Here is a 24,023-nt window from a genome sequence, read left to right as displayed (position 1 = left end):
GGACTAACTGCAGTCTCCGGATGCCCTTCAAGGGGAGCCCCATGTAGAGAGCATTGCAGTAATCTAGGCGAGACGTCACGAGGGCGTGAGTGACCGTGCATAGGGCATCCCGGTCTAGAAAGGGGCGCAACTGGCGCACCAGGCGAACCTGGTAAAAAGCTCTCCTGGAGACGGCCGCCAAATGATCTTCAAAGGACAGCCGTTCATCCAGGAGGACGCCCAAGTTGCGCACCCTCTCCATCGGGGCCAATGACTCGCCCCCAACAGTCAGCCGCGGCTGCAGCTGACTGTACCGGGATGCCGGCATCCACAGCCACTCTGTCTTGTCTTTCTTTACCATCTCCTTTCAATTAATTTTGTTAAACTCCAGCCAGCCTTCCACTGCTTACTATCGCTTAGAGTATTGGGTCTGTTGTTGGTTGAGAATTCTGGAAGTGCAGACTTTTCACGGTGCAGATTGTTCATGTACATTGACTTTGTAGAGATTATCTTAATTGCCTTGAGGGAGGAACAGAACAGAGAAGAAATGGCAGTCATATTTTAAAATATATTGCCTGAATGGTGAAGGCTATTAACATTACATCATGGAAAAAATGAGGACTGTAACATGTAACACATTTGCCGTTTTGTTCTTGGAAATGAAAAGCAAGATGATTTAGTAAGAAATTCAGTCTTCTCTACCCTCTTGACAATTCACCAAATCCTTCACCAAAGAAGATATTTGGCAGTCCTTTGGCATATGCCTCTTCCAGGGGTGAAATGCTCCCGGTTCAGACTGGATCACATCGGCCGAAGAGGCTGTAAAAAAATGCTTTTAAAGGCTCCTCTGGCGATCCCAGCTGAGTTGCCTGATCATCAGAGGCTTTTAAAAGCATTTTTTACAAATGTTTTTAAAAGTAAAAAAAAAGTTGGTCACGCCCACCCAGTCACATTACCCCCCCAAGCCACACCCACAGAACCGATAGTAACAAATTTTATATTTCACCCTTGGCCACTTCCTTAATGGCATTCATTGTACCTTCTACCAATAGTTATATTGGTAGAAGATACCTTGATGAACGTATCTTTTCTTTTATGTACACTGAGAGCATATGCACCAAGACAAATTTCTTGTGTGTCCAATCACACTTGGCCAATAAAAATTCTATTCTATTCTATTCTATTCTAGTTCTGCCAGCATTTTCCACCTGCTGTTTTCTAGATTTTTCTACCTCTACAAACATTCAAGATTCAGATAAAAATAATGGAGTATCTAAAATTACAATAAAGGGAATAACCGAAACCATAAATTGTGTCTAATTTTCTGAATTATAGACATTGTTTTTAATATTGCGGTGTTACAGAACAGGGATTTCTAAGTTTTGCTTTAGACTGATGGGACCTAGTTTTTTTTTTTTAAACAGAGCTTTGAGATCTAGTTCTACTATCTAGTTCCAGTCATAAGTAGTAGATTTTTTTTTTAATTTGAATTTATATCCCGCCCTTCTCCGAAGACTCAGGGCGGCTTATAATGTGTTAAGCAATAGTCTTCATCCATTTGTATATTATATACAAAGTCAACTTTTATTTCCCCCAACAATCTGGGTCCTCATTTTACCTACCTTATAAAGGATGGAAGATCAACCATTGTAGATTGTAGATCAACCATTTGCAGATTGGAAAAAAGTCATATGTCATTACAGTTGTTTGATTCTTTTAAAAAAACAACCAAACACAATTGCAATGCAATACTACCTGTTGTATATATTTGAATTTCATGCAGTATATAATATAATATAATAAGATAAAATATAACAACAGAGTTGGAAGGGACCTTGGAGGCCTTCTAGTCCAACCCCCTGCCCAGGCAGGAAACCCTACACCATCTCAGTCAGATGGTTATCCAACATTTTCTTAAAAATTTCCAGTATTGGAGCATTCACAACTTCTGCAGGCAAGTCGTTCCACTTATTAATTGTTCTAACTGTCAGGAAATTTCTCCTTAGTTCTAATATATAATGAACCTGTTAGGGTTGCAACATTGCATATGAAGATTTCATGCATATTTAATAGAATTCTTTATTCTTTATTGGCCAAGTGTGATTGGAATTTGTGTTTGGTGCATAAGCGCTCGGTGTACATAAAAGATATAAGTGATAAATTATGATCATAGTCATCATAAATACATTCATCATGAATCATGCAACACTTAGTGATAGTCATAGGTTACTAAATAAGCAATCAAAATCATACTAGGAATGAATAAAGCAGCATAAATCGTAAAGATACAAGCAACAAGGTTATAATCATTAGTAGAAAAGGTGATAGGTAATAGGAAGGATGAGAAGAAGAATAGTAATACAGTCATAGTGAACAGATTCAAATCAAGTCTTACATCATAATGTTACAAATTCTATTGGCCTCTTAAGTCCAAATCTTGTACCAAATATACTGCACTCTATTCTAACAGATCTCAAGGCAACATAATCACCAAACTGGAAAATACTATTTTATGATGTTAAACATCTCAAGAAAAAAAAAATCAGGCATGGGATGAGAAATTTAGAAACATTGGCATAGAACAGTGATGGCTAACCTTTTTGCCGTCGCGTGCCAGGAACTGGGTGGGGGGAGGAGGGGGGTGACACATGCATGTGTGCCCCCCCCCCCATAATTCTATGCCCCCTACCCCCACGCATGCACGTGTGACCCCCCCCCCGCTCCTGGTATGTGATGGCCCGCGATGGCACGGTGAGCCCGGTAGGCCCATTTTTCTCTGTTTGCCAACTTCTGGTGGGACTGGAAGGCCCATTTTTTTGCTCTTCCCCAGGCTCCTGAGCCTTTCTAGGAGCTTGGGGAGGGCAAAAAGGGCCTTACCCACCCACCCACCCGGAGGCCCTCTGGAGATCAGAAATGGCCTGTTGTCAATTTCCAGTCCCACGGGCCATCCCCGAGGCCTTTTACCTATTTCCGGTGGGCCCAGAAGGCCCAAAAATTAGCTGAGCTTGCATGCCCACCGATATGGCAACATGTGCCACCTGTGGCACAAGTGCCATAGTTTGCCATCATGGGTGTAGAAAATTTATTTCTTTTTCTGCCGATGTGAAAATATGAAGAGACAGATACAAAAGTCATTTGCATGTACAGGATCCTTGCCAATAGGCCTAGATTATTATTTTTTTGCTACAGTAAGCTTACACAGCTTGGGACTCATCAACCTGAATGTAGCTCACAGCCATACATGTTGGTCCATAAAAGAGCCAGTGAACTTTCTGCTTTTTGCTTTCTTCCTGGGGCTCCAAAATCCAGACTGGCAACAAACCCTTGGAAGGTCAAAATACTTAATTGGTTCTCTGTATTTAGATAGGGTATAACTTGGGGGCAGGAGGGGGGGGAGTTTGTTATTTTTCTTGCTATTAGATCAAATTTTGGGGGAGAGGAATGATACAGTATAAGCATGTCCTTAGATTTAAGCCATTTATCATTTGATTAATGGGTCAAAGCATAATTGCTTTTATGAAATATGTGGAACAATTTTATATGTTCCTTTTATCTGGCTATGTAGTTCTGAGACATATGTTTCTCCCAGAGGAGAGCTGAGTGTGAAGTATGGTTAAAACAGTTCCAGCATGAGGTTCCTTTTTTTCTGATATGTTCTTTTTCGTTTTTTTCTGTCTCCCTCCCCTTTTGACTCTCTACTTTGTTCTTTGTTTTATCCCTTCATCTTATTTCAGGTTATGCCCCTGTCACTGGCATGTGCCATCCTCTGCGTAGCTGCACTCTTAACCACGAAGACGGATTTTCTTCAGCCTTTGTAGTTGCTCATGAGACAGGACATGTGTAAGTTACTGGTGAAGGTTGTTCTTTAGTTCAGGGGTCTCCAACCTTAGCAACTTTAAGACTTGTGGACATTAACTCCCAGAGTTCCTCAGCCAGCAAAGCTGGCCGAGGAATTCTGGGAGTTGAATTCCACAAGTCTTAAAGTTGCCAAAGTTGGAGATCCCTGCTTTAGTTGTCCGGTATCTTTGTTGTGGGTTGTTGCTCCTTTGAGGGAGCTGTGGTAGAACACAGGATGTCTCAAGCTCCCGCTGCTCTTAAAAATTTTCCAGATTAAGGAAGAACTTTAACAGCAGGACCTTGTTCAGAAATCTGTCACTCTTGAGGTCAATGTCTGACTATCAACCATCACACTTAAACATTCTTTCTCATGCAAAGCTGTGTAAAAAGCTATTACCATATTTTTGGAGTATAAGACGCACTGGAGTATAAGACGCACCTTAGGTTTTGGGGAGGAAAATAAGAAAAAAGCTGATTGGCAGGTGGATCGGCCTCCCGGAATACCCCCAATCAACTGTTCCCAGAGGTGAATTTTAGCAACAGGTTCCTTGGTTGTGAGCTCTGTGCCTTGCTTTTTTTTGCTTTTTTTTCTGCCTCTGAAACTCGGTTTCTGCTTTTGAAAGCCTCCGAAACAGAACTTCAGAAAAAAAGCCTCTGAAGCTCTGTTTGGGGGCTTCTTTTCTGAAACTCTGTTTGGGGCTTTTTTTCTGAAGCTCCGTTTGGGGCTTTTTTTCTAAGCTCTGTTTGGGGCTTTTTTTCTAAGCTCTGTTTGGGGGCTTCTTTTCTGAAGCTTCGTTTCTGATACTTTGTCAGCCTTTGAAACCTGCGTTTGACAAGCTGGGCTGGGCTACATTCGGAGTATAAGCTGCACCCAGATTTTCACCCTCTTTTTTGGGGGAAAAAGATGGTTCTTATACTCTGAAAAATACGGTAAGTGTGCAGTCTCAGGTGTGGTTAGAAAACCTTGATTTGACTTGACCTCTGCCCAAGCAATTTCTCCCAGGGCTCTGAAATCAAGTAAGGGAAATTGTACATTGCTGATCTTGTGGGACCCGCACAGCCTGTAATACGTTGACTGTGATGGTTTGAAAACTCAGCTGTCAAACTTTGATTATGGAATTCATGCTTGTGAGAACATTCTCAGAGGATGAGCATGAATTTTTAACTTTCGTTGGGTCAGAAATCTTTCAGTAAGTGTCAGCCACAGTTCAGTGTAGAGATAGTCCTCGTGTTACGGCCACAATTGAGCCCAAAATTTATGTTGCTGAGTGAAACATTTGTTAAGCGAGTTAGTCCCATTTTATGACTTTTTCTTTCCATAGTTGTTAAGTGAATCATTGCATTTGTTAAGTTAATAACATGGTTGTTAAGTGAAACTGGTTTCCCCATTGATTTGGCTTGTCAGAATGTTGCAAAAGCTGATCACATGACCTCGGGACACTGCAACTGTCAAAAATATGAACCACTTGCCAAGCAATTGAATTTTGATCATGTGACCATGGGGATGCCGCAGTGGTTGTAAGTGTGAAAAATGGTCATAAGTCAATTTTTTCCCCAGTGCCGTTGTAACTTTGAACAGTCACTAAATGAACTGTTGTAAGTCGAGGATTACCTGTATTCGCTATCTGGAGGGCAACAGGTTGGGGAAAAATGTCTTCCTTAATATGTAGATCAGGGGTGTCAAACTTACGGCCCAGGAGCCCGATTCGGTCCACGGCGTGCTTAGATGTGGCCCGGTGCCTCTGCCAGTGAAAATGGAGCTTAGGCTCAGGGTTGCAGGAGGCCATCACAGCCAGAAATGGAGCTTGGGAGCCCGTTTTCACTGGCACAGCATTCAAGCCACCAAAGCGCCCCCAACGCAAGTGACGTCGAGCTGGCCATGCCCATTCCTGTTGTGGTCCGCCAGTAGCCTATGGAGCTGGCAACGGAGTCGGACAGCGATGCGGCTGAGGTGAGGCCAGGGCCATCGGGAAGTGAGGTGCGGACTCCAGAGCCTCCAGAGACTGATAGTAGTGAGGCAGAGGAACAGGAGGAGCCTGTTCCTAATGCACGCATGAGAAGAGCTGCCAGAAGGCAAGAGCAGCTCAAGCAGAGAGGACGACTTGGGAGTAGGGCCAAGAGATGATTGGCCCCTCCCATAAGGCTTAAAACAGACCAGCACCGGTGTTTCAGCTTTTCCAGAAAACAACGTTGTAGCTGCGACTTTTACTCCGTCTTCTGCTTCGTGTACATCTTTGTTTTTGTGGCTTCTGGACATTTGCCAGGAAGGGCCTTTGGCAGTTTGCCTAATTGGACTAAGGTTTGTTAGATAACTGAGGAATTTGTGTCGGGAGGCATTTGTTTTACTTTGAGTTGAATGACGCTGGGAATGAAGTAATTCCCAGCTTTCAAATAAAGTTTGTTTTTCCACGGACTAAGTTTATTACTACCTACTTGGGTCTGGGTCACAACAATTCCGAGGTCAAACACAACCCTGATGCGGCCTTCAATGAAATTGAATTTGACACCCCTGATATGTCTTTGGCGAGGCAGGCCCATTTCATCTCTTTTAATGAGTGACGCAGATCTGGTTATATTAATAGCAAAAACAGTTGTACACATGGTAGCAAACGTGTTGGGATACTCAGCGGTATTCAGAACGCTGGCACCGTTTCATGATTTAGCGCTTCATAGACCTCAGGAAATACTTTTTTTTTTTTTTTTTGCATTTATATCCCGCCTTTCTCCGAAGACTCAGGGCGGCTTACATTGTGTTAAGCAATAGTCTTCATCCATTTGTATATTATATACAAAGTCAACTTATTGCCCCCAACAATCTGGGTCCTCATTTTACCTACCTTATAAAGGATGGAAGGCTGAGTCAACCTTGGGCCTGGTGGGGCTTGAACCTGCAGTAATTGCAAGCAGCTGCTGTTAATAAGAGACTGTCTTACCAGTCTGAGCCACCAGAGGCCCACATACTGTATCACTTGTTTTTTTTTAAACAGGTTAGGTATGGAACATGATGGCCAAGGTAACCAATGTGCTGATGAGACTGGCATGGGCAGTATTATGGCACCACTGGTGCAGGCTGCATTTCACCGTTATCACTGGTCCCGATGTAGCAAACAGGAGTTGAACCGTTATATACAGTAAGTTTACCAATAAAGGAGAATATTTGTAGCTCAGGGTTGAAATAAGGGGTCCTTGGTGCTCTCTGAGCTTGGTTGTTTCCTTGCAGACTTTTCATTACCCAAATTAGGTAATGTGCTACTGGGGAACCAATTTTGGGTAATGAAACGTGTGCAAGAAAAAAACCAAGTTCAGAGAGCACCAAGGACCCCTCATACAGTAAGTTTAACTTCCTTTTTTTTTTTTTTGCTTTGAAATCATTCTGTTTTATTTTGTATAGGATAAATTAATGGGTAGAAAGAATACAGTTGAAACAAAAAGGCATTTGTTAATTTACAGAACCATTAAGATGACAGAATTTGATTCAAAATACTAAACAGCTTGAATATTGGGGTTGGAGAAAAATACCACTTAATCCAAAGCTTTTTTTTTGTATCGGCTGACTAATTAGGAAGCAACTTTCTTAAAGTTGTGATGTAGTTTGCAACTCAGATAATGTATACGTATTTAAGAATATTGAGGGAAATATGCCCATAGAAATATGGATAGAACATGCATTCAAATGCAAATATATGGAGTTTCTTGCAGATAAGAAAAAAATATATACAGTGTAATGCAGAAATAGGGTGAAATATATTTCTGATCTGGAAAAAAAAATGGAAACTTAAAGAGTGCCAGGATTTTTGGAACAGCTGAATGAATCTGCAAGGAACATTTAATCTCTGATGCACAATCTCTGGTTTTTTTGTATGTGTGCTGCAGTTCTTACGACTGCCTCTTAGATGACCCTTTTATGCAGGACTGGCCCAGACTCCCAGAATTACCAGGAATTGATTACACTATGGATGAGCAATGCCGTTTTGACTTTGGTGTGGGATACAAAACATGCACAGCTGTGAGTATGGAAATGTTGTTGTTGTTGTTGTTGGGGGGGGGACCTTTTCCTCTTCCCTCCTGTTAATTCCTCGGGTTTCTTTTCTTAATGAATCACACGTTGGCTTCAACCCACTGGTGGCTTTGCCTTAGATTTGTCCACTTGCCACGTCCTGCAGCTGCTGATGACCTATTCCATTCAGTTCCACAGAATCCCTTCAGCCTCTGGAGGAGCTTTCCATGATAGTGTGATGGGAAGCTTATGTACAGAATATAGAATAATATAGTTGGAAGGGACTTGGAGGACTTCTAGTCCAAGCAGCTTCCTGCTCAAGCAGGAAACCCCCTACTATTTCAGACAAGTGGCTGTCCAGTCTCTTCTTAAAAGCCTCCAGTGATGAAGCATCCACAATTTCTGAAGGCAAGCCAATACACTGATTAATTGTTCTCACATAGGAAACTTCTCCTTAGTTCTGGGTTGCTTCTCTCCTTGATTAGTTTCCATCCATTGTTTCTTGTCCTGCCTTCAGATGCTTTGGAGAATAGGTCAACTCCCCTCCTCTTTGTGGCAGCCCCTCGAATATATGTAGAGTTGGACGGGACCTTGGGGGTCTTCTAGTCCAACCCCTTGCTTAGGCAGGAAACCCTACACCACTTCAGATAAATGGTTATCTAACATCTTCATAAAAACTTCCAGTGTTGGAGCATTCACAACTTCTGGAGGCAAGTTATTCCACTGATCTATGGGTAAAAACTGATATTTTCTATCCATAAAGCTGCAAGTTAAAATAACAAATAATGTTTTTTGAGGGTTACACTTAAAAAAAAGATGTGAGTGAGATGAGTCTCGTAAGAATCTGCAGCAAAGAAAAGGCACACCAAAATGGCAATATGTGTGCAATGACATCAGAATGCAAATTCGATCCGACAGGTTCCTAAATTGTGTTTTTTAAAATGATGATAATGTCATGATATATTTAGCCACTCTCCCATTCTACCCCCTGCTATATTGGGACAAAATAGTAAAAAAAAAATCCTTAAAGAAGGCCGTGAGATGCCATATAGGAGAAGTCACCGGGAGTTGAGCTCGCTGGAGAAGTCAGGAGCTTTTGAGATGACGAAATAAGATCTTGCTTTGAATGAGGGAAATGCGGTTGGAAAAATCTATGCTGAACTCTTCAAATTGAATGTATGTCAAACTTACTGGCTCAGGAGTTGTGCAAATAGCGAGCAACAGATGACTTTAATAAATCCTTAATTTATGAGATTATTCTTTAGTGGATGCACACCATTCCTTTAAAAAAAAACCCTGTAATAATGTAGAGCAGGGGTAGTCAATCTTTTTATACCTACCGCCCACTTTTGTATCTCTGTTAGTAGTAAAATTTTCTAACCGCCCACCGGTTCCATAGTAATGCACCATGTATCGTTGTCTGCGCATGGCTCTCTCGCATCATGGATTGGATTGGGTTTGGGTGGGGAGAAGGCGCCGGCTACCAGCTCTGCTTGTCTGTTACAGTTGGGTGATGTGGGAGGAGATGCGCGAGCTATTCTGGGACGAGGCTCTTTTGATTGCGGTCGCACTATAGCGCCATTTAATTTCACTTACGTAACGTGAACTAAACATGCACAGGCGATACAAATAGTATACTTTCAGAAATTTAAATTGTCACAGGGAATTTTATGAAAACCTAATGAAAATGCTTTAAAATAATGCTATGAATTTTTTTTAAAAAGTCAATTAAATTAAAAAAAAGGGAAAGTGCTTCAGTATTGGACAAAACCCCTACCGCCCACCATGAAAGCTGGAACGCCCACTAGTGGGCGGTAGGGACCAGGTTGACTACCACTGATGTAGAGCTTAAACTGCACTAAATTAAAGGATAAAATATTGTTCAAAGCAAAGTACACTTGGCTTAAATGGAGAAAGAGCTATAAGCTTTATGTGGTCTTTCTCTTTTTCAGTTCAGGACTTTTGACCCATGCAAACAGCTGTGGTGTAGCCATCCAGACAACCCTTATTTCTGTAAAACGAAGAAAGGGCCACCTTTGGATGGAACGGAGTGTGCTTCAGGCCAGGTAGGTCTGCTGTTGAGTGGGATGTCAGTCTCATTTTAGTAAGAGCTGAACAGTTTTACATCCATATAGGGACAGACAGATGGACATACTGTATGTCTTAATGGGCCGAAATAGACAATGTTATACATTTTTTATCTTTTACCTCATACTCATATTCTCTTTTCAAATTGACACTACAAGTAGTCCTCATTTAGCAACCCAATTGCTAAGTGTCATGTCAAAAGGACAAAAAAGAGAGGGGAAGGAAATAAATTGATCAAATAATTAAACAGCAATATTGGTTATTACTTTTGATGAACTGATTAATGATTAATTGTTTTCAGTTTTAACCAGTTAAGTTGATTAGCTGTTAAATTTGTTTGCCTACTGCGATTCATGTACCCATAGCTCAAGGTCCAGGTTTAAAATGAATTTTAGAATGCGTGAGCAACCTCCACTCCCGGTTAGATGCAAAAAAAAAAAAAAAAAGGCGGTAAGGGGGAGAGAGTTGCTGCTGGAGCTGTAGCTAAAGCCGTTGGATCCCCAGAATTTACTCCTGTAGTCAAAACTAAACTTCCTTAGTTTTCTTGTAGCCTTTCCCAAGCTTGGTATTTCTCATAGATGTGGATTTAACTTCTGCCACTCCTATTCTGGCATTTTGTGCAATTTGAGTGGCTGCAAATAATTAGGGCTTAATTTAATTTTTGAGTGCCCGAATCAGTTTGATGGGGCATGCATAGCAATATCAATAACATTTAGACTTCTATACTGCTCCACAATTCTTCACAGCCCTGTCTAAGCCTCTTTGCAGAATCAGCATATTGCTCCCAACAATCTGGCTCCTCATTTTACACACCTCGGAAGGATGGAAGGCTGAATCAACCTTGAGCCGGTCAGGATCGAACTGCTGGCTATGGGCAGAGTTAGCCTGCAGTACTGCATTCTAACCACTGCGCCGTCACGGCTCATAAATAAATAATGATTGAAGTCTCATGTTCAACCACTTTTTGCACATTTTCCTAGCACGTTTTATTTTGCACTGATGGCTTTTCCTTGATATTCCCTGCAACACTGAAATGCTTTAGGTGATACCTCCTGGCTAGTAGTAGGAAAAAGTTGATTGTTGCTTTTTTAACGTATGGCTGTTTGCTGTTTGTACTTTGTTCATGCACTACGTTCATGGAAGATACACGTGAAGGCTTAATGCAGGGGTCTCCAAACGTGGTAACTTTAAGACTTGTAATTTTAAGACTTGTGGACTTCCATTCCCAGAATTCTGCAGTCAACCATGCTGGCTGAGGAATTCTGGGAATGGAAGTCCACAAGTCTTAAAAGTGCCAAGTCTCCTGGTTTAATGCCTTCCCCTTGACATCCTTTTGGTTTTCCCACTGGAAAATACAGATGTGTGTGTGTGTATGGGGGAGAAGTAAGGTACGGATAGGTATCAGCATGTTGTCGGATTGTGCCAAGATTCAAAATTGGTGCTCTAGAAGTGATAAGGTTTTTTTCATGACTATCCTGCGCCACCCGGGCCCGCCCCTGAGACCTTTCTTTATTGTTCCACAGTCATCCCTGTCTGCCTGACCAATGAAAGTGGGAGGAACAGATTCCGAACCCTATTGTAAAGCTGGGTGCTTCTGTGGCGGTAGAACTGCTCTCCTCACTAACACTGGACAGATATGAAGAGGCAGGTGTTCAGGTAACCCTTATTTCTTCTCCTGTTCCAGTGGTGTTTCAAAGGTCACTGCATCTGGAAGACTTCAGAACAACCTTACAGCCAAGATGGCGGCTGGAGTTCCTGGTCCAAATTTGGTTCCTGCTCCAGGACTTGTGGGGGTGGGGTGCGTTCCCGCAGCAGGAACTGCAACAGACCACCGTAAGTCTGGTTTTCCGTGGGATAAAGGTGTCAAGAGCACCTACCCTATTTAGCAGAGTAACTCTATGTAGTTCCCTGAAATTATGTGGCTGTGGATGCACCTTTGAGTCAATGTGGACTGCTGACAACTTCCTGGATAAGTCTCTGCAATTTTCTGGGCAAGATTTTGGAAGTAGGTTGTCATTGCCTGCTTCCTAGGGCTCAGAGAAAGTGACTGGCCTAAGGTCACCCATATAGCTTTGTGCCTAATGTGTTGACAGTTTCTAACCTGGTGCCTTAACTATTACACCAAACTGGCTTTCTTCCCAATATCTTCTTCTTCTTGTGCCATATCTGTCATCGGATGGCGGTGCTCCTATTTTTATCAACAGCCGTGTGAAAAAGTGCTGGTGAGTTTTGTCCAAACCAGTCCTTTAGATTTTGAAGCCATGATGTTCTTCTTCTGCCTGGATCTCCTTTGCCTGCAATCTTTCTTTGGAGGATTAAGTGAAATATGTCATATTTTTCCAGGTGTCGCATCACATGTCCGAAATATTCTAACTTTCGCTTTTTAATGGCATCGATAATTTCCCTTGGCTTTTCCAGGCGGCTTATCACCTCCTCATTTCTGATTTTAATATAGCCAACAATAAAGAGAAGATTTTATGCTAAAAAATCATAGCGCAATTAATAAATGCCAAAATATGAGAATATTCTCTCTTCCCCTTATGACCTTTTGGTATATGACTGTCTACAATGTCAATTCTAACAAAATTAGATCTGTAAATACTGTGAATTTTTATGGGTGCATATAAATAAACAATGATGTACAGCTAATATAAAGCTAAAGCTGGAGAGTGGCTGCTTAGCTAAGCCAGTCTTAATTATCAGCAAAGATCTTTCACAAGGTTAATTCCTTCATTCTATCCCATTCCTTTTGGGCATCATATTACTGTGGTTCTGCTCGGGTGAGCTTCAAAATTTTTAGCAAGGGATTCTCTGCCTGGTTCCTGGGTAGGTGTGGCCATGGTAGGCATAACCTAGTCAGCCTCCTGCACCATGGCGGGGGAGGGGTAGTTTGCCCTCCCCGGGCTCCAGAGGCTTTCCTTGAGCCCCTGGGAGGGTGAAAACAATCTCCCCAGGCTCCAGAGGCCCTTTCCGAACTTCTGGTAGGCCCGTTTTCCGTCCTCCCTGAGCCTTCGTACACGCCCTGCACTTACCTGCATCCAAAACAGGCCATGTGGAAACTCCTGGGAGGGGCGGGGCGGTGTGGGCAGGGCCAGCCAGGAGTGCGGGTTGTCCGAACTGCACAGAATCTTAGCTATGGGTTCTCCCGAACCCCTGCGAACCCCCAGCAGCCCATCCCTGGTTCTGCCCCTACCTTCAGAGCAATGTTTAAAGAACAACAGATTTTCATTAGTTAGTTCCACAGCAGGAGGTGCTATTCCTTCCTCAGTCATAGGTGTATCCATCAGGAAATTTGGAGTAAATGTTCATTAATATGCTATATTCTGATTATGATAAATCAGTTCTATTTGTCCTCTTTAATCAGAAGATAATCTGAGGATGATTCAGGCTTAGCCCGAATCTAATTGTATCCTGAGGACTTCTGTATCTTCTTGAAGTTTATTGTTAATAGTAAATACGCTTTGCCTGCAAATGTTTCTAGTTTTTTTTAATACTGCATTTACATGCATTGTATGCCTCCTTTGAGATTTTTTTTTAAAAAAACACATACCAATGTAGAATAAAGGTGTCAAACTCTCCGCGTCACTTTGCTGTCACGTGACGTTTCACGATGTTTTTCCCCTTCACAGAGCTGGGAAGGGTGTGGCCTGTGTATGATGCGTCTGGCCCGCTGGCTGCCAATTTGACACCCCTGATGTTGAATATAATTTTTATTCATTTATATCAACCAACAAAAGTAAAGATTAAAATGAATGAAACCCAATGCCCTTCCTGCTTGCCTCATGCTGCAGAATTTGAGTCCTCTGGCCCTTAATTGGCTCTTTGTTTGTTTTCCAGCCCAGCTTATGGTGGCCGCCAGTGTCCAGGTGCTATGTATGAATATCAGGTTTGCAACGCCGAAGAGTGCCAAGGTCCCTATGAGGATTTTCATGCTCAGCAGTGTTCCAAGCGGAACTCTTATTACACCCATGAAAACTCCAAACACACCTGGCTCCCCTATGAGCATCCTGAGGGTAAATTTATTTATTTACTTGTTTTCTTATAACTGCTCATCTCGACCAGTGACTCTGGGTGGCATGCAATAACAAAACATAAAAATAATTAGAACAATACAAATAAATATACACTGTACGGCAAAACTCTCACTGTGGATATAAAAACCATTACAAATATGAAAATGAATTAAAATGGCAATACTTTTAAATACAAATTGGAAAAAAACCATGGGTTCAGAGAAGATGTAGTGTTTTCTCTGTCATTGCATCAACCACCAGGCTACAGCTTCTCCCTCAGGGCCTCATGGCAACGGACAGAGCCAGATTTTAATGGTGGGGGCAGTCCTCACCTCTGGCAGCAAGATGTTTCAAAGGACAGGGAAATATTTCTTCAACAGAAGAGAATATTTGTAGTTCAGGGTTGAACTGTGAGGTCTTTGGTGCTCTCGGAGCTTGGTGGTTTTCTTGCAGATGTTTCATTATCCAAACTAGGTAACATGCTACTGGGGAACCTATTTTGGGTAATGAAACGTGATCCAGGTGTTCCATTTGCATATGCACCCATGGTTTAGGCCAGGGGTGTCAAACTCAAGGCCCGCGGGCTGAATCAGGCCTGTGGGGGTGCTTAAATCCGGCCCATAGGGCCGGGCCGGAAACATCAAAGGACCAGCCTGTTGGTGCCTCTGTCAGCTGAAAACAGGCCACACGATTTTCAACTGGCAGAGTGCTGCAGGAGGTATGGAGGGAGAAAACAAGACATGAGGGAGCCACTCACAAACCCCGCCCCCCCTGCCCTGTTTTGGCTGGTAAAGTGCTGCAGGAGGCAGTTCAGGCTGAAAACGGGGCAGAGGGGGTCGTACGTGCCCCCTCGCACCCCGTTTTGTCTGGCAGGGTGCTGCAGGAGGCATCCGTCCCCTCTTCCCGCTACCACCGCCCCCTGCCAGCCCACAGAGGAGAACTACAATACTGATCTGGCCCTCGAAGAAATCCAGTTTTGCAAAGAAGGGAGGATTGATAGGAGGAAGAAACCATCGTAGATTGGTTTCCTTGAGTCCCAGGAAGCTGAATTGTAAATACTGAGTTCCACTTTGCATCTCAATTACCAGAACATAGAACCAATCTTTTTCCATGTATTTCATTTTTTTCCCCCTGCAGATGCCCAGAAATGTGAACTGATTTGCCAGTCTGAGGAAACTGGGGATGTGGTATTTATGAATCAGGTTGTTCACGATGGTACCAGGTGCACCTACAGAGACCCCTATAGTGTCTGTGTAAGGGGTGAATGTGTGGTATGTAACTTGCAGGCCCATTCAAGTTTTAGAAACGTTTGTGAAGGATTTATAATAGATATGTGACAGACGTTCTCTGATTTCGATGCTAGCAGTGGCCATGGTAACTGGGAAGTGCTTAAAGTTATACAGGTAGTTCTCGACTTAGGACCACATTTAAACCCCAGATTTCCATTGCTAAGCAAGGCAGTTGTTATGTGAGTTTTGCCTCATTTTACGAGCGTTCTTGCTGCAGTTGTTGAGTGACTCATGCAGTCATTTAGTAAATCTGGGTTCCCCCATTGACTTGGCTTGCTGGAAGCCAGCTGGAAAGGTTACCAAAAATGATCACATGACCTTGGGACAGTACAACTCTCATAAATACAGGTAGACTTCAACTTAACGACCACAGTTGAGCCCAAAATTTGTTGCTAAGTGAGTAATTCGTTGAGTTTTGCCCCATTTTATGACTCTTCTTGCCACATTTGTTAAGTGACAACACTGAAGTTGTTAAATTAATAACACGGTTGTTAAGTGGCTTCCCCCGATGAATTTGCTTGTCAGAAGGTTGCAAAAGGGGATCACATCAGGGGTGAAATCCTACCGGTTCGGACCAGTTTGGGCGAACCGCTAGGGATTATGGGCATCAGTTCGCCAAACTGGTAGTAATTACCCCTCCTTGGCCCCACCCACACCCGGCCGGTCGCCGCTCACCTCTTCCGGCTACTCATTATTTCACCAAATTCAATGTTAAATGCAGAAGAGAGAATGCTAACTTTTCTCCCTCCATTCAGAATGGAGCTGCTGGAGCCTGTCCCTTTAAGATAGTCCCCAGGAGGGAGGGAGACGGGGGGAGGGGAGCAGCTGGAATGGAGCTGTTTCTGTGGAAGACAGAAAAATGGGGAAGGGGATTTTTCTGCCTGTCATCCATTCCTCAATCTCATCACAGACTGAGGGAAGGATGGTAGGCAGGAATATTCCCCTCCCCATTTTCCTGCCATTCGCGACAAAGAGTGGCTGGGAGGGGAGGGGCCAGTGAGGAGCCCCTCAATGTGAGTGATATTGAGTTGGCCACGCCCACCCAACCACATGACCTCCCCCCCAACAAGCCACGCCCACAGAACTGGTAGGGGAAATTTTTTAATTTCACCCCTGGATCACATGAACCTGGGACACTGCAACCGTCATAAATGTGAGTCAGCTATCAAGCATCCGAATCTAAATCAGGTGACCATGGGGATGCTGCAATGGTCGTAAGTATCAAAAATGGTTATATGTCCCTTTTTCCGGTGCTGTTGTAACTTCGAATTGTCACTAAATGAACTGTTATAAGTGAATGACTACCTGTGCATGCCAGTTGCGAAGTGCCCAAATTTTGATCACGTAATTGTAGGGATGGTGCAACAGTCGTAAGTGGGGGAAAATGTTATTTTTTTCAACGCTGTTATAAGTTACCAAACGAATGGTTGTGTCGAGGACTGAGCCTGTATCACCAGTACTACCTGGAAAGCCATGTGTCAAGGTTCCAGAAAAACCTCTTCTGCATAAAAAAACTCAGAAGCCATTGTTTTTCAGAGTTCTTTACTAGCATGAGGAAACTGGCACACGATGAGTGAAATTCCAAAACTGAACTTCCGGATTCTTTTCCCAGTTATACAAACCCCAAGAGTCCCACCCCCCTGACCCCTTTGATGGTCACATGGTCCCACGTTCTCCCAGTTCATTCGAATATCTTCTCGCCACTCTTCCTGCAGATGTGAACACCATCCGACCTTGACCGCTTGAAGAATGTTACCATACCCCTCAGCCCCCCTTCTTCCCCTCAGGGGAAAAATGTGGCAGCGTCTGGAACCCTAAAGTCTAGTATGGTTTCCAGGCCTGACAGGCGTCCCCCCTTGGAAAAGAAGCTATATCCTAGGAAAGAAAACAAAGAGTTAATAAAGAAGAGTGTCAGTGGTCCACACTTCCCTTCTACCCCCCTCTCCCCTCTCCAAGAGGTTTTTTAGGTTTGTCAGGGAAAGTGTCGTGAAATTGTTTAATCAAATTGTCCGCATTTACTTTCCAACTTTTGACCCAAGTAGATTCAGATAATGGATATCCCTTCCAGTGGACTAAATATTGTAATTGACCTCTGTATAGTCTAGAGTCAAGGATTTTTTTGATTTCATAGTGGGTTTCACCTTGGATTATCAAGGGTGGTGGGGGAGCGGCAGGTTGAGGTCTCAGATCAGAGAGACCTAGTCTAGTATGGTTTCCAGGCCTGACACCATGGTTGAAAGTCTGTTCTTCTAAAACATTTCAACAATGATGATTTAAACACATTCTATATGAGCTGTGGTGGCGTAGTGGTTAGAATGCAGTACTGCAGGCTACTTCTGCTGACTGCCGGCAGTTTAAATCTCACCAGGCTCAAAGTTGACTCAGCCTTCCATCCTTCCGAGGTGGGTAAAATGAGGACCCAGATTGTTGGGGGCAAGAGGCTGACTCTGTAAACTGCTTGGAGAGGGCTGTAAAAGCACTGTGAAGCGGTATATGAGTGCTATTCATAACCTCTTGCTCCTCAGTTGCAGAATTCAACAGTTTCTGCCTTCCAAGGAATCATTTCACCCAACCAAGATCTAGATTTTATTGAAAGCAGATTAGGGATGCAGAAAATATATTCACAAACATATATATATATACACATGGATAAATAATCTTCCCAAGGAATGTGCAGCAACTGAAAAAGTGTAAGGTACATCCTTAGTCCCAATTCTGAAGAGCCACTGTCATATACGACAAATGAACAAATTGTGCACTTAAAGCAGAATATCCATAATATGTTTTAAGTTGCAGTAGAAAATGCAAGGCATAGGAGTAAACCAAATGAGGAACGTCTGAAAGAAATACATTGGCAAACCAGGAAATGCAATTATATAGATTCTTTTTATTTTAAAATATGTTTCATTGATTTGTGAGGCTCCTTTAAAATATAAACGTAAGTAGGCTTTTTTGGTTGAATCTGACCATCTGATGGTTGCCCACAAAGTAAATCAATACTGGCTGGGGAATTCTGGGAATTGAAGTCCTCACAACTTAAAGTTGAGAAACACTGAAGTATTTCATCCTATCATACAGAGAGAAATAGAGTGGTGTGGGGACCTAGAGGTGGCATTCTCGCCTCACAATCAGGAGGCTGTGAGTTTGATCCTAGGTAGAGGCAGATATTTCTCTCTCAGGGCACACTGAGAATCTGCTGAACAAAACTCCGCATTGGTTAGAATGCAGTACTGCAGGCTACTTCTGCTGACTGCCGGCAGTTTAAATCTCACCAGGCTCAAAGTTGACTCAGCCTTCCATCCTTCCGAGGTGGGTAAAATGAGGACCCAGATTGTTGGGGGCAAGGGGCTGGCTCTGTAAACTGCTTGGAGGGCTGTAAAAGCACTGTGAAGCGGTATATGAGTGCTATTCATAACCTCTTGCTCCTCAGTTGCAGAATTCAACAGTTTCTGCCTTCCAAGGAATCATTTCACCCAACCAAGATCTAGATTTTATTGAAAGCAGATTAGGGATGCAGAAAATATATTCACAAACATATATATATATACACATGGATAAATAATCTTCCCAAGGAATGTGCAGCAACTGAAAAAGTGTAAGGTACATCCTTAGTCCCAATTCTGAAGAGCCACTGTCATATACGACAAATGAACAAATTGTGCACTTAAAGCAGAATATCCATAATATGTTTTAAGTTGCAGTAGAAAATGCAAGGCATAGGAGTAAACCAAATGAGGAACGTCTGAAAGAAATACATTGGCAAACCAGGAAATGCAATTATATAGATTCTTTTTATTTTAAAATATGTTTCATTGATTTGTGAGGCTCCTTTAAAATATAAACGTAAGTAGGCTTTTTTGGTTGAATCTGACCATCTGATGGTTGCCCACAAAGTAAATCAATACTGGCTGGGGAATTCTGGGAATTGAAGTCCTCACAACTTAAAGTTGAGAAACACTGAAGTATTTCATCCTATCATACAGAGAGAAATAGAGTGGTGTGGGGACCTAGAGGTGGCATTCTCGCCTCACAATCAGGAGGCTGTGAGTTTGATCCTAGGTAGAGGCAGATATTTCTCTCTCAGGGCACACTGAGAATCTGCTGAACAAAACTCCGCATTGGTGACAGGAAGGGCATCCGGCCATTAAACACTGCTAGCTCCATTCAGTTGCCCAGATTCCACCCCGCAAGGGATTATGGGTTTGTTAAACGATGATGATGATACAGATGGAAATAGCTAATGGTACTCTGCAAGGCCTGTTCTGAGTTCACCTGGAGGATCGCCATTTTGAATTTGCATCCTTAACCCCATTTCTTATTTCTGTGTTTTTCTTCTTCTTCAAATGGCAGCATGTTGGGTGCGACAGAGAAATTGGCTCTCTGAAGGAGGATGACAAGTGTGGAGTTTGCGGGGGTGACAATTCCCACTGTAGAACAGTGAAGGGGACTTTGGTCAAAACCCCCAAGCAGTCAGGTGAGAATGGAAGAACAAATGATCCTTGAAAAGGTAATGATAGTGGATTTAGTATCACAATTAAAGGTAAACACAGTTGTCTATTCTTCAGCATGTGTTTGTAGTTTGGCATACCACAGCAGTTCTTTAAAGTCAGTAATGGGCTTCAGTCCTCTTTAAATTTTTTGAGGTCTTGATCAGGGGTGAAATGCTCCCGGTTTGGACCAGATCGCCCAATCTGGTAGCAATGGCGGCAGGTGATTCAGAGAACCGGTAGCAAAAATCCCTTCCCCCCCATCCCAGCTGAGCTGCGCGATCGTTAGAGGTTTTTTTTTAACTTTTAAAAGAATTTTTTCTTCGGCCAAAAAATGCTTTTAAAAGTAAAAAAAAAAGCCTCTGATGATCATGCGGCTCAGCTGGGATCGTCAAAACCCTTTAAAAGCATTTTTTTCTACAACCTCTTTGGCCGAAGAGGTTGTAAAAAAAAAAAGCTTTTAAAAGGTTCTGGCGATCAGGCAAATCAACTGGAATCGTCAGAACCCTTTAAAAGTTTTTTTTCCTCTGGCGAGCCCAGCTGAGTTGCCTGATCATCACAGGCTTTTAAAAGCATTTCAGCCGAAGAGGTTGTAGAAAAAATGCTTTTAAAAGTTTTTTTTAAAAAAAGTTGGTCACGCCCACCCAGTCACATTACCCCGCCACCAAGTCACACCCACAGAACCAGTAATAACAAATTTTACATTTCACCCCTGGTCTTGATAGTTGTGGGAGATAATTTAATCAGTTCTTGGAAACTATAAGGCAAAGGTGTCAAACTCAAAGCCTTCAACTTAAATCTGGCTCGTAGGGTTGGCCTAGAAATAGCAAAAGATTGGCCTGCAGTGCCTCTGGCAGCCAAAACGGGGCGTGGGGGGTGCTGCAGCACTCTGCCTGCCAAAATGGAGTGTAGGGCGCGTTCGGGTGCCCCCTGCGCCCTGTTTTCGGGTCTGTACAGCCTCCTGCAACACTGTGCCAGCCAAAATGTGGCATGGGGGGGCTCACAAAATAGGGTACGGGGGGTACGGGTTTTGGCTGTCAGGGTGCTGCAGGAGGCATCTGTCCCTTCTCCCTCCCCTCCCCCACCAGGCAACTCGCGGAGGAGAACTACAATGCTGATCTGGCCCTTGAAGAAATCCAGTTTGTGCAGAAATGAATAGATTAACTTTGATGGGGCATACCTTGCTGGCTACAGACTGGAGGCTGGTGGCAGATTGTATATTAAGATGCATTATAATTTATGTGTTGAGGCATCAATCTTTTGTTAAAATGTGTGGGGGGGAGAACTAACCTGGCTTGTATGAGCCTGTGAGAAGTTTATAAATGTCCCACATTCTTGTGGTTAGTTCAGACTACTCTAGGGCAGGGGTCTCCAATCTTGGAAACTTGAAGACTTGTGGACTCCAACTCCCAGAATTCCTCAGCCAGCTTTGCAGCCTGAGGAATTCTGGGAGTTGAAGTCCACAAGTCTTCAAGTTGCCAAGGTTGGAGACCCCTGCTCTAGGGTATTCTGTGTCTTTCAGGAATCAGTAGTGATGCCAACAAGCCTCCTTCTTGCCAAAATTTCTTTACTAAAATAAAATAAAAATGTACATTCATGGGAAATATTATTCATCAATCTTTGAAAGATTAAGTGGTGGCCTGACAATTCTGTAGTAGGGTACTACTATATTTTCAAACTTAATTCCCATATTGGCAATTAAAGGCAGCTAAATATTAGAGTGGTATAGAGATGATAACACTCTAATGGAAGAAAGTAAAGAAGAACTAAAGAGCCTCTTGATGCGGGTGAAGGAGGAGTGTGCAAAAGTTGGCTTGAAACTCAACATTAAGAAAGCTAAGATCATGGCTCCCGACCCTCTCAATTCCTGGCAAATAGATGGGGAAGAAATGGAGGTAGTGACAGATTTTATTTTTCTGGGCTCCAAAATCACCCACATGGGGACCACAGCCAAGAAATTAAAAGATGCTTGCTCCTGGGGAGGAAAGCTATGACAAAACGACAGCATACTAAAAAGCAGAGACATCACCTTGCCAACAAAAGTGCGTATAGTCAAGGATATGGTTTTCCCAGTTGCAATGTATGGTTGTGAAAGTCGGACCATAAGAAAGGCTGAGTGCCAAAGAATTCTTTTCCAAAAACACCACACTACTAACCAGAGCATATAAAACATTTGCTAGACCAATTCTAGAATACAGCTCACCTGTTTGGAACCCTCACCACATCTCTGACATCAATACAATTGAACGTGTCCAGAAATATTTTACAAGAAGAGTTCTCCATTCCTCTGAAAACAACAAAATACCTTATCCCACCAGACTTGAAATCCTAGGCTTAGAAAACTTGGAACTCCGTCGCCTTCGACAAGACCTAAGTTTAGCTCACAGAATCATCTATTGTAATGTCCTTCCTGTCAAAGACTACTTCAGCTTTAATTGCAATAATACAAGGGCAACCAATAGATTTAAACTTAATGTAAACCGCTTTAATCTAGATTGCAGAAAATATGACTTCTGCAACAGAATCATCAGTGCTTGGAATACTTTACCTGACTCTGTGGTCTCTTCCCATAATCCTAACAGCTTTAACCAAAAACTTTCTACTATTGACCTCACCCCATTCCTAAGAGGACCATAAGGGGCGTGCATAAGCGCACAAACGTGCCTACCGTTCCTGTCCTATTGTTTTTCTTTTCTTCTTCCTATATATGTTTATATGTGTATATACTATATAATCTTTTTGTATGATGTTGTGACAAAATAAATAAATAAATAAATAAATAAAATAAATTGAAGCCTTTGAACTATGGTGCTGGAGAAGACTCTTGAAGTCCCTTGGACTGCAAGGCGAACAAACAAGTCAGTCCTAGAGGAGATCAACTCTGACTGCTCTTTAGAAGGCCAGATCCTGAAGATAAAACTCAAATACTTTGGCCACCTAATGAGAAGGACGGACTCACTGGAGAAGAGCCTAATGCTGGGAAAGACTGAGGGCAAAAGAAGAATGGGACAGCAGAGAATGAGGTGGCTGGATGGAGTCACTGAAGCAGTCAGTGGGAGCTTAAATGGTCTTTGTGGGATGGTAAAGGACAGGAAGGCCTGGAGGAAAGTTGTCCATGGGGTCGCGATGGGCCGCACAGGACTTTGCGACTAACAACAACAAATATTCATGACTCTTAACCCTTGATTCAAGGAGTAGCTTATTCCTAGAAGTCTCTCAAACATGTGACCGAGGAATAAAGGCATATAAGCACAGAAGTTTTGCCCACTATGATATGCAGAAATCAAAGCCTTAAATTATTATTTTTCCCTTCAAACTGTTTGTAATCAATGCATACTTGCCCATTTTCTTTATGGTAATGAAAGACACCATATCCGGGTTAACGCAACAGTTCTTTGTAGCCTAGAAATTGCTGGTTCCTGGCTTCATTTTTTTTTTTACATATAGCACTCATTTTAAATATGGTTTATTTCTTTTGCAATTTTCAGAAGATGCTGTGAAAATGTTTGAGATTCCAGTAGGTGCCAGGCATGTCCAAATTGAGGAGATGGAGCCTTCATCCCATACAATTGGTAAGAACAGATTGCTTGGAAACAGTTCTGTATTGTACGGTGTATTCAGAGGGATGTTTAACAAATGCTCATCGAAAAATAGAAAGGTTGAATCTAGTCAAAATTAAAGTTCAAATAAAACAGATATTTAATTGACACACTGAACTCATTGAGGCTGATTTTTGGCTGAGTTAATGGTTTTTCCAAAGGCTGCCTTTGCATTCAGCCAATTAATATTTTTAAGCAATTTCTTTATACCCTATGCCTACTTTATCCAGTTGTCATTTCCAAAATATAAATAGGCACTGCAAGATTGACTTCCACATTTATTAAAGTAGACAATATACACAAGAGTTAATTTTATGTCAGTAGTATTTCAGTCCCTAGTGACTGTATGAGCAAATAGCTTCTAACAACAACAACAAACTTTCAATACAATAGAATAGAAAAATTTGTCTCCACCTAGCATTTTGAAGGAGACTGAGAAAAGTAGATTGTATATTCTACTACCACTAGGAATTTCTAATTAATTTATAGAGAAAACATGCTTTTTCACTGCACTGTATCCCCTTTTTCCTATTGTATAGTGTTGGCGAACCTTTGGCGGTCCTGCAGGCCGGCTGATGTATGCGCGGCCCCGCTTGCCTTCACGCATGCGGGAGTGGCGATACCCAGAAGAGTGGTGGTTCATCGCGCGTGCGCGAGCCGGCACTCAAACACCCGGATACTGGCATGGAAGCGCACCCGACAAACAGCTGGCCATCGCGCATGCATGCGACGTT

The 24,023-nt window shown here is 42.7% G+C and overlaps 1 protein-coding gene across 1 annotated transcript in view; it reads left to right on the top strand.

The window, feature by feature from the left end:
• ADAMTS14 (ADAM metallopeptidase with thrombospondin type 1 motif 14) overlaps positions 1-24,023 on the top strand; it is a 104,551-nt gene that overhangs the window by 45,827 nt on the left and 34,701 nt on the right. The window contains exons 7-15 of the mRNA XM_058189234.1: positions 3,714-3,819; positions 6,804-6,947; positions 7,690-7,822; positions 9,766-9,879; positions 11,586-11,734; positions 13,739-13,914; positions 15,052-15,185; positions 19,554-19,677; positions 23,179-23,262. Coding sequence (XP_058045217.1) covers positions 3,714-3,819; positions 6,804-6,947; positions 7,690-7,822; positions 9,766-9,879; positions 11,586-11,734; positions 13,739-13,914; positions 15,052-15,185; positions 19,554-19,677; positions 23,179-23,262 — 1,164 coding nt within the window. The remainder of the gene's footprint in view (positions 1-3,713; positions 3,820-6,803; positions 6,948-7,689; positions 7,823-9,765; positions 9,880-11,585; positions 11,735-13,738; positions 13,915-15,051; positions 15,186-19,553; positions 19,678-23,178; positions 23,263-24,023) is intronic.

This window comes from Ahaetulla prasina, chromosome 6 (assembly GCF_028640845.1).
Source record: "Ahaetulla prasina isolate Xishuangbanna chromosome 6, ASM2864084v1, whole genome shotgun sequence".
Classification (NCBI taxonomy): Eukaryota; Metazoa; Chordata; class Lepidosauria; order Squamata; family Colubridae; genus Ahaetulla; species Ahaetulla prasina.
Note: the sequence above shows the minus strand (reverse complement) of the source record. Positions and strands in the feature narration are given on the sequence as shown.